The sequence below is a fragment of the Sesamum indicum genome, linkage group LG6 (genome assembly GCF_000512975.1).
Source record: "Sesamum indicum cultivar Zhongzhi No. 13 linkage group LG6, S_indicum_v1.0, whole genome shotgun sequence".
NCBI classification, from domain to species: Eukaryota; Viridiplantae; Streptophyta; class Magnoliopsida; order Lamiales; family Pedaliaceae; genus Sesamum; species Sesamum indicum.
In genome coordinates, this window is record NC_026150.1 from 25145138 (window position 1) to 25162282 (window position 17145).

Below are 17145 nucleotides of genomic sequence, written 5' to 3' on the forward strand. Positions count from 1 at the left end.
TCGGAAAGGAAACATACAATCTCACAATTACATAAACATTGGTTGGAATATTTATAAGTATAATAATAATCATACCGTGTTAAAATATTAACCATAGCTCTGAAAGCTGCAACCTGGATGGCGGAAAAAACACAGCAAATATATTTTATTGTACCGAAACATACTTTCAGACGCCAAAAGAAAATACATCAAGAAAGTAACTGTAGCAATTTCCTCAGGTCAGAGAGCAAACGGAGAGTTGAAAACCTAGTACAGTTCTATTTAATTCACCTGCAACGTCTCTCCACCATTGCCAATGAGATGGAGGAGCATGTTCAAAATTGGCTGAAGAAACTGAAGCAGAGCTGTTGAATCAACATTCTTCAGACTGTTGATTGCCTGCAAGAGAAGTTGGAAGAATTCAATTTTTACAATAGCATAAAGCAGATCCAGAATTTAAATGTCCACTTTATGGCAACAAATAATAATGTACATATGAATAAGATTTTGAGGAGAAGTTCTTTCTCATCTCAGACACTTTGACACTGTTCACCAACAAACCAGTTCAGCTAATCAAATCCCAATTCTTCAGCACCCTTTTGCAAGGAAAATAAATTCAATTTATTCAAGGCCTTCAACTAGAGATGCAAATACGACCTTGGCCCTTTCTATGGTTAAGAATTCAAAAGGCTCAAACTGAAACTTTTCAGTTCATTTAGGGGAAGGTGTCCAAAGTGGAGTCCAATCACCAGAGTAAGTCAATTACAAAAATGTTACAAGGAATAACAGAATAAAAGACATCTCAATCCAGCAGCTGATTTGACAAGTAGCTAGCTAATTTTCATTCATCATTTCTCAAGAGAAAAAAATGAGTACAAGGAGTCACAAAATTAGACCTCAAGAAGCTCAGATCCCCAAGGTGGACTTGTTCGAAGAATATGCCTATCATACTCAAGGAAAAAGTCTCTGATCCTCTCACTTATTGGGTACAATGACGAACATAAACGTAACCGCAGTCTAAATACATTTTTTCCATCTTCCAGGTAATCCACCCTTTCCTGCAAAATAACAAAGAGAAACTGAGAGGTTGTGATAGAAACTATAATCAGCAAAATAATACTCAAGATAATGACATAGCATCCGCAGTTCACTCGTTTGAAAGAAATGAAAATTGACAAGATAAAATATCACAACGAATGAGACATCTAGGCCTCCCAAACCACGTGTCAACATAACTATAGTTCATGTGATTTGCTAATCTCTTTTCTCCCTCCAACCAATTCACTAACAGCAACTACAAGCCTATGCTCCATGCACAACAAATCCCACTTGTTTCTGGTCCAAAAACCCACTACTAAAAAGGAGAATATCAAATATGAAAAACAGAAAACAACAATACCAGCTCTCCAATTACTTTGCATGAAGAGAGGTGTAACTAAAGAAATCATTAACTCATCTACTTTCTCACCTACTTATATTGATTTCCAGTTCTTTTGTTTTCTGAAGCAGTAAGTTTATTGTCACCTAAATGAGGTCACCAAATGTACCCCAAGAAAGAAAACACTTATCAGGAGCATTAGTTAAAGTAGCAGCCAACCTGACATCAGTACAGTAATATGCAAGAAGACAGACAATAACAAATTTCAGATATGGAGGCTACAGCTAGTTTAGCATCATTGTTATGGAAATCTAGAAAGAAGACTTTCGGTTGAGGAGATTGGGAGGGGACGTAAAGTCGTAAACCGTGGCACAACGTCATGAAATAAGGACAAGATAGAAGCAAGGTAACTAGGTTTTTGAGATTGCCACAATAAACTTACTACTTCTGTTGAGTGGCAGTCACTGAGGTTTGGAAGTCATTGTCGCAGCTAAGGTGTTGAAGGATTAGATTTTCTCACTAATTCTCTTATCCAATATTTCTCACACTCCAATACCATGTTCAAAGTATCATGATGCAATTGAGAGAATGTAAGTAGTCATTTTCTCAACTTCAACTGGAAAGTATAAGAAGTCAATATCATTCAATTACCATAATGCCTCTAAATCTAATAATTTCCGAATTCATAACACTTAACTTTTAATGAAACAAATTGTCGAAGATTTAGGTTTTTCCAATATTTCTTTTATCAACTTTCTAGACTCCAATACCATGTCGAAAGTATGATCATGCAATTGAAAAAATGTAGAGTGACATTACTCAACTCAATTTGCAAACCCTAAGATCGATATCATTCAATTCCCATAATGCCACTACATCTAATAATTTCAGTACGTATAACACTCAAGTTCTAATGAAACTAAACCAAGGCATCACCAATTAAAGCTTCACCATCATTACGTAGTTGGGCCTTTAACAGTCAGATATTCTAAGTACTGAAAACACTTCCACTTAATCATTCTGACTACAGATGGTAATCTCCATAAAGAATTGACAAACTATCATGTTAGAAAACCAAAGATTCAATATCAAGTAAATCCAAAGGGCAATTTCCAGAATTCCTTTCAGCTCAAAAAAAAGCTTTTCTGTAGATAATTTTCTGCCCAATTGGGTGGTATAAGTAAGTTCATATCATTCAGAGTCACGGTCTCAAATACTATTGACAGCTTGAAACAAAAGCTAAGTTGTGCTACATCACTAACCCCACCCTTCAATGATCCACTCCTTCCATCGTTCCCATGCCTCTTATCAAAGTTAACTTTGAAGACAACTGAACCAAAAGAATAAAGAATAATATGTCCACCAAATCAAATGAGACAAACACCATTTCTACAATGGACACCATCAGTCTTAATAGTCACTAGCAAGGATATCTATTTTCAGTCACAGATAAAAATTTCTCCAGGAACAGAATTGCTTATGGCAAACGAAATGGAAATTACTGATACGGATAAACAGAGTTTCATATTGGCATACCCTGCTACTGTCTTGTAAATAGTGTGGAACCAACTCCCTCATTATGGGCAGTGAAATCTCTGATTTCAACCTGCAATTCACATTGTTATACTATGTGATATCCTATTGGTATGTTTAATCTCAAATGGAATTTGCTGAATACAAATTACAAAAAAAAATGAATAAGCGTCCAAGTTTGCATAAGCTAGAAGGTCTACTGCAGTCAAATTCCAGAATCCAGAATCATGTAATAGGATGAACAGAGTTCCAATTTAGTAGAGATATAAGCATGTCTGCAACAGGAAAAACATGGCTGCAGACTCCACATTTGTGTCTCCATTACACAGCAGAAAGTAAGACAAGTAGGTTTGAGCTCTGATTTGATCTCGACGGCCGGAGGAGGGTGACAAAGGTAGGGAAGCGATAACCTCTCAATCATATCAAGCCTAGTGTGGAAGAAAGAAAATGGAAGTTCTGGAATTTCCCCCAATGGCTTGCAAAAGAGCTGTTTGTTACTGTAGATGCATCTGATCTGAGCAGCGGATCTGACGCTGGGGATTATGTATAATATTTTCTTAATTCTAACAGAAAATAGCAAATTTTTTTAGTTGTGAAGTATGCTTATAAAATGAAACTCCTCTAACATTATTTGTAAATACATCTAATAACAACTCTGAGGAGTAGAAAACCTTGAATTTTTCAACTTGATGGCAAAAGTCACATTCTATTCTGAAAGTATTTCCGGGTTAACTAAATGAAATTGTATTCATGATATACTCCATGAAATCGCACTTCATCCAAAATTTAGAGTCAGTATTTCCTTATGGAAACATTCAGACCTCAAAAAAAAAATCCTAGTTTTATATATTTTTATGCTCCATTACCACTGGCTGATGGGATTGCCAGTGAGTTGTTGAGTTGAAACAAGCGAGCCTTAATTATAAATTCTCAATTTTTGCCCATGTAATGCAATTACTAATACTATACCCATCTGGTTTCAGTTTTCGCAGGCTGATTTAGGCATCAATTTCCACTGCAACTTACAGGAAAATAGGTCATCCTGGACAAGTAAATATAATGAAATCCTCCCAATCCCATTTCTCACTATTGAATGGTAAAAGTTGTTTATCAGTTCCACTAATCAATTTGAAACATCATAGTTTGAAGGTTATCTCTTTGGTCTTTCATACATTGACACACATAGTTCAAATAATATGACATGGTTGTCCCAATAAACATGCTTAGTAACCTCATTCAACCGGCAATATAAGTTTCATAATAGCAGTTGACTTTTTCAGTTCATGTGAATCAATACAATTATACAAGAAGACAGTTGCATCCCGTACATAATAAACTAGTGCTATCAAATGCCCAAAATCTACCGATGGAATACTTAATTCAGTATCACATGTTCATTTTCAGGTTGTTTCGGTTAGTTGTTATATCCATGTATATGGTGAGCTAGCATCACATAAACTAGAGCAGCAGTATTATAAAGACCAGGAGAGACAGTAGTTTATCTTCCTAAAACGATATAAGAACCAGACAGTGAATTACATACTGCGCATAAGTGGACAAAGGAAGTGAAGCATATCCTACAACCACCTGCAATGAATGGAGAAAGTAGCTTCCAATTAGGGGACATGACAATAGAAATACATAAAAAGAAAATACAGCCATATCAGACAAATAAAGCAGATACACAAGAAACTGAAATAGAAAAACAATTTGAGATGTTGGATTTGACTGGGGTGTTTGTTACTCTAAGGCCCCGTTTACTTTGCAGGATTGGGCCCGCACAACAAGCCGTTTACTTTGTTGGACTTAAGCTTGTTTAAACCCTGGCCACCAATTGATTCTCTAATCAGCAACAAATCTACATTAATCGCACGAAAGAAACTTCACAGTCAGACCCAAAGTATGGCACAACACAAAACACCTACCGTTCAGATGAGGAGTGTGCTCGAAATGCCAGCAATGAAGTCACATGACTCCATTAGCAAGCTCTCTGCATTCTTTAGGGAGCGTTTTTACTTTTAAAAAAAAAAAAAAAAAACCTGAGGAGGCTAATATGGACATTTTACAGTTTCAACTTGATTTATCAGTCAAGGTAAACACTGAATTAAAATTTATCCCACCAATGCAATCACATACAGTAAACAAACTAGTTTTTCTATCACTCGATTAATCCCGGGTTATCATATTACTCAATTATCCCATAAAACAAAGTAAACGGGGCTTAAAAGGGTAGAAGAGCAGGAAATGCTGGACATGGTTCCTCAGGTGTAATGGAATTCATTGCACTTACAGGCTTTGGGACTTCAATTTTCGTCTGAAGGTCAACATGAAAGAAAGTGAACAAAAGGTGGTGCATCGGGGTCCATATGGCAGGCAATGAAGCTTTAATTTCATCATGGTAGCAAGCAACCCTAGCTCCAACGGCAACTTGAGTATGAGCCCATTTCTGAAGTGCAGAGCCTGGTTCCCTTGGATGCATTGCCTGACAAATCACAACCATAGACTATAGATATGGCCTAACCAAAACTGCTTCAACAGCACATAATATAAATATACCTCTAGTGGCGGTTTTCGGATATCTCCATCATCCTGTCTCAGTTCTACTCGTATAAACAAATTTCTTTTTCTACTCATGCTGACAGTCAAAGGATACACATAAAGGCAGTGGAAAAGATGTAAGAAAGGCTCATTCCTCGAAGTTATCCGAAAGTCAAAAGCCTGGAACTGGAAAAGAAATAAAGCTCAACCTGAGTGTCGGAACCAAAAAAAGGAAAAGATAACCTAAAGATAAAATACATAGAAAATATTCACTAATGAGCTCTGATCCCCAAACTTTCCCAACCACGAAAAAGCAATTCCCTCATAATTTGATATATTCGTGATACTTGCACCTACTTTCACGAATCTCTCAAAAGTTAACAGTAGTTAGTTTAACGAAGCAATGTACTGATACTTACATCACTAGGTTCAGTATCAGTCAATCCATGAGATACTGATCCATTTCCATCCAGCTCTATCCTATCAGAGGAATGCGGATCCAAATATGCACTCTGCCGTCCATCAGTTCTATAACTGGGACATTTTGTGAAAGTGGTGCCAGGCACAAGATTACCCACCATATCACCATTTACACTTCTGCTCTCAACAGATTTTTCAGAATCAACTAGGCCAGATTGTAGCTTCTCAATCTCCAATCTCAAGACACCCTTCACTGGCTTGTGAAGCTTTCGCTTAGGATCCTACAAAAATAAAGACAAACAAGTTCCATAGAAACAAGCATCACAACAGGTTATGTTCAAGGGTAAAAATAAAGGATGTAATAGCAGCAATAAAAGAATATCCAAACCGTACTTCCCTCCTCGGAAGAAAGAAGCGAAGGTTTTCACTTAGCTAAAAACATAGGTCTTATTTGGTTCAACGAGGGGGAAAGGGGGGTAAAAGAGGAAGGGAGAGTGCAATTTTGCATAGGTAAAACATATTATTGTTTCAAGTTATAGGATATAACCTAAAGAGAAGTGAATAAAAGTGGGAAAAGAGCCTGGCCCATCTTTAGTTTTATTTCATTCTCAATTCCATTTTTTAATGGGAAATGTATGTTTTTAATTTCGTATAGGTTTTTGTACAAAAATATAATATGTTTGGATAGTTGATGAGTTTGTATTTTATATTGTTATTGGTGTCAAATCAATTTATGTTTTCTATTTGAATGAGATTGATAGTTATATTTGTTATTGATTTAAAATGAAACCAAACAAGGCTTTACCTTTTAGCCAGTTTCTTTTTATTTGCGCAAGATAACAGTTAGATAAATAATTTAAAAAAATTCAAGTACTACATACGCAAAAACTAATCAAGCAACAGTTCAACTAGTAAGAAAAAAGCAAGAAAAACAAAGTATTTTCTGCAAGCCTACGTCCAAAAGTTACTAACACGTTTTCAATGCAATTGAGCTTGTCAGGTTAGTGGTAGTGGTGCTAGCGTCACATTTTCCCTCCTCTTAGTAGGAATGACGCTACTAAATGAACGAGAAGATAAACATATATACAATTTATTTTAGAGGGAAATATAAGTAAATCATGGGAAGATAAATACGATAAAATAGAGTTGAGAGAAATTACATTATGTATAACAGAAAAAATAGAAAAACAAATGAGGACCTTAGTCTTTTAGGCTTTATACTCCATCTCTCCACCCAACTTCGAAAACAAATGTTAGGTCCATAAAGGTTTCATATTGATCCTATTTCCCAAACCCCCAATTAGTTTTTAACCGAACAAGTGAACTCTTCTTCTAGATAAGAATCATAAGATTGTACTTCCACTCTTATAAACCAACCAAACAGAACAAGCTCGGAGTGACTTAGAGCAATTATCTTGGACTTATAAAGTTAAGAAATTCATAAATTCGATATAACAGACAACACGAAATCTCAGATACTCACATTTACAAATTACTACCTAAGAAGAAGTATTTTAACTTAATCTTATAAATGCTTTGCCAGGCAAATCCACATTTATAAACACTTGTTAATCCTTTTTCTAATTACTTTCCACACTAAATAATATTCATTCACTAATGTACAAACATTCCAGTATTAAATGATTAAAAATATCTTGTATTTATTAGAAAACCTAAGAAAAGTAAATAATCTCATATGAACTAATTCTTTAATCTAATGTAGCCAAGAAAGCTTGATTGAAGTATCAGAACACCATAACACTACAGTGAAAAAAGTATTAGTGGTCCAAATTGAAAAATAGCACAAATGGGCTTTCGGGACTGGAAGATATTTTGACTGTAAGATCTTAAGGAATTCTTGTAATTTTTCCCTAAGAGATATCATGTACAATTAAAAAAAGGATTGACCTTTTCAGCAAATAGTAGTATTGAAACAAATGTAAAAGAGGGCTAACCAGAAGTGACTCCTCAGTATAACTTTCTTTAACTTTGCTCAGATTTGACACTTCAACTACAACAGAGTTTCCACTAGAGTACCCCAGCTTTCCATCCAATGTTATCTTTGAAACTGGTTAAGCAGCACCCTCTTGAGAACTTGAGCCTGAAATGCTAGTAATAAGTGGACTGCTGGGAGAGGCAGGCCCAGCCGAAGCAGAAGTAATACCACTATCAAAAAGTGGGATGATTGCCCAGGCAAAGGACTCCCTATAAGGCATGATTCGGGACCAGACTTGCAGCTTTTGTTTCTCCCTCTCAGAAAGGTGAACCTGTTTATGCAATCAAAAAACAATATGCACAGTGAAAAAATGAACCAAATAACAATGGATTAGTTCATTTTATAAAAGCACTTGCTCAATGTATGATGATTAAGATAAAGTTTCATGACAACAATACTTCAATCCAGTTTAAGCAATCGAATCTCAAATAATATCATTATTTTACAATTTGGGAAGAGATATGTCTCCATCTTCCTCTCTTTCATGTCAATCAAACATAACTTGAAGTAATATTTTTAAGCTAAGAACAAGTTGTAAAGTTGTCAACCCTTTAATATAAAAAAGTATGTGAATCAACTTATCCAAAAGTGACCATAAACAGTTTGAGCTCACAGATGTACTTACTGGTTCTTTGCGGGAATAAACAGATGAAGTCACTCCACCTTCCTCAGTAGCAGGCTTTTCTAACTGGACAAGCAAACAAATTGATGCTGATGGTACATCCACACGAAAAATTCCACGAGCCTCAACTGAACTGCTTGTCTGGTAATGAATGCATAAAACATGAGCAGATCTCATATCTCTTTGAAATTCTATGTGAATACAGAACGGAACAAAATGATCAATACAACATATTTTGATTAACACTAGAGAGGGAGAAAGACAGAACAAATTTAGTTCTCATAAATCTCCTGAAAAAATGAATAAACAGAAATGTGTGAACAGCTTACATCTTGCATTTCTGCTGGTAACATGTGGAAAATGAAATCCTCTGAAAGTTTTTCCCTTCTCTCCCTATTATATAAACAAATTGTGCCGTAAAATGGCTCTACAAGAAAACTTATTTGTTTCAGCTTCAGATTTAGCTAAGTAACTCAAAGAGCACCAAGTATTAAAAGAAACAGGCCACCAGCAATCCGATGTCACTCTATGAAAGTACAAACTCACCCACAAATCCAGCTTGAAATGATAAGGATAGCACTTTCACTGCAATCCTTAGCCCACTACAACAGCAAACGGATATATCAAAAGGGCAAGAGAAGAAACAAGACAAAGGAGCACAGATATTGTCAGAAGAAAACATATACAGTCACAACGAAGGGTACACATTCTCAAACACACTAACTTAGACAGACCTGGTGTACTGAAATATGTTAGCGGTAGGGATTCTTTGACCAAATATTGTTGATCTCTCATTATCCCAGTCAAAAACAGGTTCATATGCCGGCAGTGGAGGTTCTCCAAAATGCTGCAAGCCATTTATAATAACGTGAACAGGATAGAAGCAATATTATATGCAGAGGTTGTGTAAAAAGTATCATACACAGAGCTTCGAAATCTCTCCATTTGATGAATTGTAAAAGTTTGATCCTGAAAGATGATTCCCAGATGTACTAGCCGTCTCTTCTTCGGTTGAATCTTGTATCCTACTTCTTCTGGCATTAGCTAGCTCCATTTCTACAAAGCAATTTAGAAAACCATCTTGAGTATCTAGGAAGGAGGAAGATAATAAACTAAAAACTGTTAAATGTTCCAACATTATCCAGCATAATACTTGCCAGCAAGAGGATGAGGCCAAGTAAAAACTACTTCATTTTTACTTCAAATGTTTCTTCAGATAAAGGAATAGGACTATAGACGTTCTAGTGGACTAACCTGTTTCCATATCAGTATCCGGCCCCTCAAATATCTGATTGTGAAATGTGATGGGGCCAATGCTTTCATAGTGCCCATACTTGTGTTCATCTTTGACCCAGTCAGTCCCATAGCTCTGGACAAGCTCGTTTAGATGTGGCCACTGCTCCAAGTTTTCATCAAGCTGGAAAAGACCAAAACAAATAGAAGAGCAGCCAGGTTCGCCAATTAAAAACTCCAGACTAGTAGAGTCACTTGTCCCCGCAAGCAATTAATAAGAACAAGTCTACTCAGCATCGTAAACCCATAAGGACCAGTAAAAATTTGAAGCTTCTAAACTTAAAAAGTTTTAATACAAGACGCAATTAGTAATGAACAAGTGCATTCAGCGTCATATTTAAAACCAGTAATAGCGCTCAAGCTTGACTTAAATGTTTTAATACAAGCAGGTAAGCAGATTTTCTTGACAGTGAATGTCTGAAAAAGGAAGTTCCACTCCCAGCTGCCAACGCCACAAAAATGCCTCTTCTTGGGGATGCATATTCAACAGTTTAAACAACAAATTCCCGTATATAACGAAGACCATAACGACCATACACCAAACTCACCAATGGGTCCATCTGAAAGCAATTAGAAAAAGACTGGCGTGGAATCCTTCGAAAACGAAGCCCAGTAGCCAAGGCATTCTCCATGAGGAACACGGATGTTAATGACCTAAAACCAAATGAAATGGGAACGGATCAGGAGCGGATCGGCGATTTCTCGGCTGTTCCGCCGAGAAATCGGCTTGACGCGGCCTGAAAGGCGATTTCAGAGGACGCCCGGTAGAAACTGGAAGGTGATTTCACGCTTGAGGCTTGAGCAATCAGTTTGAAGGAGGCTCCTGTCTCAAGGGCTTAAGTGGATTTTGGAATGACATTATTATTTTCGGGTTCTTGATAGTAAATATTGAAAAAAAGAACACCAGAAGCCAAAGAAAACAGTGAAGTAGAATAAAGAGGAGGAGGAAAGGGAGAGAAGCAGAAAGAGTGAAGTGAACGCTCCGTCTATATCCATGTACTGGAGAATCACACTCAATAAGTGTACAAAGAAGTACCTTACATAAAAATATTTTCTCTAAAAAAAAGTAAGTTAAATAAACAAATTCCTCAAGCCATGTTTACTTCGAGTATCCAATTAAATAGATGATAGAATTACTTTTAATTAAATAAATAATTAAAAATTTTGATATTAATTATAAAGTGTTTCTTTATATATACTATTGTATCAGGATAAATTTTAGTTATGTGTTTATTTTGATTCATACTAGTGGTTTGAATGGAAAAATTACTATTAAGCCCTTTTATATATATTAAAGATAAATTCACCATTTAGATGCCTTAGAGGTTGAAGCCTCTCCCATTAGTACTGATGGCTAAGATTTTTTAATCGTTGCCTTGTATTAGGCAAACATATTAATCTACTCATGAAGACTTTTTTTCAAACCCATTCATATTATAGTTGATAATAAATTGATCAAAGGAGGGAGGTAGTGATTGTAGTATCATATCAATGTATGTTTCTTCATTCTCGAAATTAACCTGGAGGTCTTTAAACTTTTTCACTAGGGATAGCATCATCACTTCATGCTCCCATAAGGACGACCCTTTAATCATTCTAGCGCCGAAAAATGCCTTCGTCACTGCATATCTAATATGCCGGTCCAGTACCGCATAAAGTTCTTTCATGCGGAGCATTATCAACCAAACGTCCTCTACCTCTTGTACTGTTTCTAGATCTCATTGCTCATTGAGCCGAGTACGATACTGCATACTTTCCTGTTGTCCTCATGCCATTTAGTAAACTTTTTTTAACGTCAAACGTTTTTCGGGCAGGAACCCAATAAATTCTGAGGTAGTGACTTACCCAAATCATAAGTCTGGTTTTCGAAACCGAGGACTATCCTCAAATTTTTCAGCCAATTCGAATAGTGTGTTCTATCAAATTTATTAGCCTCGAGTACAGAATTAAGTGGATTCTTAGATATCTACAATAACCAGAAATAAATAAATAGATTATCATAATATTAGGTTCAAGTTAAGACTTGGACTTCAGTTATTAACCCTTCCACTATTTCTATAAAAGTTCATCACTCTCAAATGAGGTCTCAGCAAAACCTTTTTCCTAGTGAGCCTGAGGTTTACAAGCAAAATTCTTCATGCTCTACTTTTACAATTCACATGAAAATAACCTTGTTGGAGGTATCCAATACCATCCTCGACCTACGAGATCTCCAAGATATTTTACCTCACCGTTTTTCCGTGATTCCAATTACTACAAACTATTCACGTTACTTGGTATTAGACCCGACCCATCAACCGAATCATAGTGTAGACTATCACCTCCCACGACTCGTGAGAAAGGAAAGTAGGTGCGCATTCACTTCATTCATAATAATACTACAACTTCATTTAAGTTCAAACGTACCACGACTCTGAGACCACGTATAGGTGAAATCAGCTTCCTCACTATATTACTATGGATGGAAGGCATGAAAAAATAATCCTTTATTTTAAATTCCACTTTTGGGGTCTAATATTTTAACTTGGTCCAACCAAGTGAGAGTGATTAATTGTTTAACTGAGACCTCATCACATATTAATATTTTTCATGCATAATATACTAAATATTAAAAGTATTAAAAACTGCATCGCATGCGAAAATAAAAACCTAGCATGCCCCTATTGGATGATCACAAGCCCAAATACTTAAACGACCCACTGAGCCCACAGTGGATCTTTGGTAGGCCTACCCTATTACAAGCTTTTCAACCCATTAACTTTTTATAGGCCTTGTAATCTCTCTTTATTTTCTTCATCTCCTTCATGGTCTTTGTCGTTCGGGCCTCTTCTCCATTGATTTTTGTGGTCAACCTATGGCCTCCTCCATGGGCCTCCACTCTCTAACCTATAACATTCATTACAACTAAAAAGAAATGTCAAACAGCAATTGGGGAAAGTACATTAATAGGGAGAAAGTAAGTCTTAAACAAAATAGGCTAAGAACGAAAAGATAAGAAAATACGAGGCACACAACCCCAACCCAACAGAAAATAAACCATCCACAAGGTCCAATGGGCTTTACGATAATCCATGTCAATCCAATTAACACAAATAAGCATGAAATATTCCAAATAATCATGCACTAATAATAATGCCAACCATGCATTATAAACAATGATATCTAATATCATAAATTACTTACATATTCAATCCAAAGAATAGTATGAAAAATAATGCAACTTAATTATGGACATAAGTACAACCCATGCAATAGATTAATTCTTGTTTGAAAACCTATTCAAATTAATTTTAGTAATTTAAATTTGAAAAATTGATAACTACACAAAATGTCATGATTTTATAATGATTTAATCTTCCTTTTGAGCAAAAAATATTCATAATCTTATGAATTTATTGAATATTCAGCTAAAAGGGATTATATGGGATAAAGATGGCAAAATCGAGCGAAAAATGAATATCGAGGGCACCAAAAAGGGAAGAAAAAATTTCAAGGCAATTATGCAGGATTGATTAAACGTTCCCACGTTTAGTGATTTGATCAACACAGATGAAGAAAGGAAAGATGCAATTTCCACAAGAAAAAAATGAAATGATTTGCTGAATTTTGGAAAAGACTCCTTTAAATACGTGAATGATGATTTGCTGATATTTTTGGAACCAATCATGTACTTAACCCCCCCTCCCCCCCATGTCTAGATTCATAGGAGACTTTTATTATAAATAGGGGGAGTCTCTCCATTTGTAAAAGACACTTTGGAATTGAATATAACACTTTAAATTTAATAGATGATTTTATACTTTCTCTTTAGTTTCAATTCTTTGCCTAAGGTTAATGGAATTCCACTTCTTAGTAAGTTCTTCCATTAACATGCACGACTAAATTCTTTATTTTCCGATTAAGGTCAGGGTAATTGCTTGATTCATAACCAGTTGTGAGATCTAATTTGCGCTTTTTACACTTGTTAAATAAGAATTCATGCTATTCTTTGTGCCTTTATTACAAACATCTGATTTATGAATAATTCAGCAGGTTGTTCATTATCAAGAAGGTTTGTTTAGCTAATTGAACTTTACAAATCGTGTAATTATTTGTTTCGTTTGATCTTAGTAGCAACATAACATAATTAATTATGTCAAAGTAGTTAGTTATGTTTTGAGGAATGCATGATCTAATTTAAACGAATTATTCTCGTAGGAATTTGTTAATTAGAATCACGCCTTTCTAATTCTTAATGTTATTAATAAATTAAATCTTGTGGATGTTCCCAGGGTTGTCTGTTAATTAGGGATCTAGCCAACGATCGTACCTTGGCTAACGAAAAGGTAAGGGCAGGTGAGGTCGTTAGGTCGTACCAATGACCATAAGTGATTTATTTGTTTATGCAAGTGTTATGTTTGTATCGATGATCAACTCACAGAATCAAGCATGGACCTACCTTTAACCGGAAAAATCCCCTATCATTCTTCACCTCGTAATTTTAATTGCTTTCTAGTTCATTTTAGTTTTTAATTATTTCTCTCTATCATCAAACATCCCCCTATTATTTTCTTAAAAAAATCGACTTAAACCAGTCCCAGTAGAATCGACCCTACTCTCACTTTTGCAAAGTGTTGTAGGAATTAATTTTGGCGGCCTCGACACCCATCAAAAATACCAAATCTTAACCAAAAATAAAATTCACCATAATTAACTATTTCAGAAAAATATGCAAAAAAATAAAAAAAATAAAAATTCTAAAAAAAATAGAAAAATCGTCCTGACTGACCGATCGGCTAAGCTGGGCGAGCGTACGCTGGTAAGAAGATCTGCACGCTATGTGCACGCCCGCGCTCTCTTGCTAACCAGCGACTGGGTGACAGGCAGTGGCACGTTTGCTGCCGATTTTTTATTTTTCTGAAACTTTTCATTTTTTTTCAGCAATTTTTGAAACAAAAAAAAAGTAGTTAGATCTAGAAATTTCAAATTTAAAAAACCCTCATGTCCACAATTAAATACAAAATTAAAACATACAAAATTCTAGATCTAGATATGCAATTAAAAAAAAATCATGCTTCCAAAGCTGATTAAAACATGTTTAGAGTTTAGTTTTTTTTAGTCCATCAAACATTACTATTACTATTTAGGATTTGGGATTTAATGTTTTTTTTTTTTGGGGTTAAACCACCCAAAGGTGGGGGGAACTTTTTGGGGTCCCACCCCTTCTTTATTAAAATTGAAAATCAACCACAACGGGGAGTGCTAACTCCTTAGTATTGCCTAAAAAATCATAAATAAGGAGTACCACTCCCTTACAATGAGGTTCAACAAAAGCATAAACTTAGTACTACTCTTTTACTATAAATAGGCAATAAAGTATAAAGAAGGAGTACTACTCCCTTACAAAATAAACTTCTAGTGATACAATGAAAAAGAAAAATGAGTTGGAGATGATAATCCAATATGCTTGAATCATCGGGCCCTACTGATCACCTACAAAAGTTTTTCAAGTAACAATATACAGGATATGCAAAATACGACAAGACAAGTACCATCAAGTTGGGTGGAGAGTTTGGCATATCAAAAAGTTTCTATTTCATCGCCAATTGATAGTGAAAATTGAACCATCTTGATGTCTTCAAAAGTCTCATGGGGTACCTACAAAAAACCATCAAACAAACCAAACGGTCAGAAAATGAGGACACCTCTAATTCATGGCACGACAAAAGCATACACAGAGAGTACAACTCCATTATATCTATAATCAACAATGAAGCCCAAGTACAGACAAAGGAGTACAACTCCCAAAATAGTATGCGTCGGGGGAGGGGGGAGTGCTCAATCATGGGGGTTCCACATTTCAAACACCAAGTATCTAAAGTTGTGGGTACTACATCTATATGGTTCTAATGTTGGGGAAACCGTGCAAATCCAGTCTGATGATCCCAATACATCTTATCTCGCAGTTGATCTCTAGAAAAGAGGGTGTTTTCTTCACAAAAACGAGCTTAGTTAGCAAGAAGGTCTGCTGCTTGGTTTTCTTCTATTAAGATGTGGGAGATCTTGGTTTCAAGTTGTGAAAAACACAACCTAATCTTGTGGAAAAGTGTCTGATGATACCAAGCTCCTTGGAGATAAGCTGGATAACATAAAGTGGATCAATTTAAATCCAAAATTTATTTAGACCCTTTTAAAGACAAATCTATAATCCACGGTAAAGTGCTTGGAGCTCAGCAGAGATGTTTGATGAAATTCCTAAAGATTCAAGAATGCAAAGAGAACAAAGATCCTTATAATCTCTCAGTAGCTCGCATGCTCCCGAGTGCCCCTGGGTTACCTTTAGATGCTCCATTGGTGTTTAATTTGAGCCAAGCAGGATCTTGTTTTCTCCAATAGTTTAGGGATTAGGGTTTGGGGTTTGGGGTTCAAGGTCTTAGAGGTTTGGGGTTCAGGGTTTAGGGGTTCAGGGTCCTAATGGGGTTAAGGGTTTTTGTTCGTCTCTCTTTGTGGATTCTAACGGTGTAACTGCTGGCGGTAATTCAAAGTAATGGCGCAATTGTAGGGAGAAGGTGGCGGTGATGGGTGGCAATTTGGGAGAGATTTTATGCGGAATGAAATGGCGACTGCGGGCATGTCTAGTGGGATTTCTGGCCATGCACACCATGGTTAGACAGATTGCAAGACGACGAGTCTGATGATGGTGGCCGTGTCCTGAGACGCGCCGGCGAGGTTTTCTAGCCAGCGGCCGGTGGATGCACGACGGCGCCTCCCCGACGGTGGCGGTGATGGGCTGTTTGTTGGTGGTGGTGGTGGTTTGGTTGAAAAAGTGATGGTTTGGTAGTGGTAGGTGGTGGAAAGTTTAGTGTGTGAAAATCTCATACACTTATAGTGAGAAGGTGGAAGAAAATTGCAAGCTTCATGGTTTTAGGGTTGGTTGGTTTGTTTAGGATTTAGGATTTTTTTTTCTTACCCAAATAAAGTATGACTAAATCAGACTAAACCAATCACAAAACAAGTGTATTGTGCTTGGCAGATAATTGATTTAAGTTTGACCAAACTTTATTTGGATTAGAATTTTCCAGAAAGTGACAGCTCACTACACTGTAAACTAGGAATAACTTCAGAGTGCTGCTTGTCAAAATTTCCAGATGTTGAACCATTGAATACAATTTACCATAATATTGAGATTGATAGTCGTGTTTAAGTTGTTCCATTTTTTATTGAAAGTTGGTGAGTCGAGACTGCAGTGTCGTGGCCTCTCCGCTTCCTCATTCACTCTATTATCTGCTCACCTCTTTATTCCAGTTGGTTTTGTAAAGTATGATGAAGAGCAGTAATGTCTGCAAAGCCAATCTAGCAAGTATTCGCCCCCCCCCCCCCCCCCCCCCCCACCCCCCCCCCCCACAA

The 17145-nt window shown here is 36.3% G+C and overlaps 1 protein-coding gene and 1 pseudogene across 1 annotated transcript in view; both read right to left on the reverse strand.

Moving 5' to 3' along the window:
- Positions 1-10756, reverse strand: part of LOC105165802 (guanine nucleotide exchange factor SPIKE 1) — a 26305-nt gene extending 15549 nt beyond the window's left edge. The window contains 16 exon segments of the mRNA XM_011084941.2: positions 76-113; positions 271-378; positions 876-1037; positions 2894-2963; positions 4434-4477; positions 5181-5372; positions 5447-5614; positions 5848-6129; positions 7804-8115; positions 8470-8607; positions 8796-8893; positions 9013-9068; positions 9201-9313; positions 9389-9522; positions 9721-9883; positions 10308-10756. Of these exon segments, the coding sequence (XP_011083243.1) occupies positions 76-113; positions 271-378; positions 876-1037; positions 2894-2963; positions 4434-4477; positions 5181-5372; positions 5447-5614; positions 5848-6129; positions 7804-8115; positions 8470-8607; positions 8796-8893; positions 9013-9068; positions 9201-9313; positions 9389-9522; positions 9721-9883; positions 10308-10391 (2162 nt within the window). The 5' untranslated portion in view covers positions 10392-10756.
- The window catches only part of LOC105165872, a 1311-nt pseudogene continuing 1184 nt past the window's right edge, over positions 17019-17145 (reverse strand).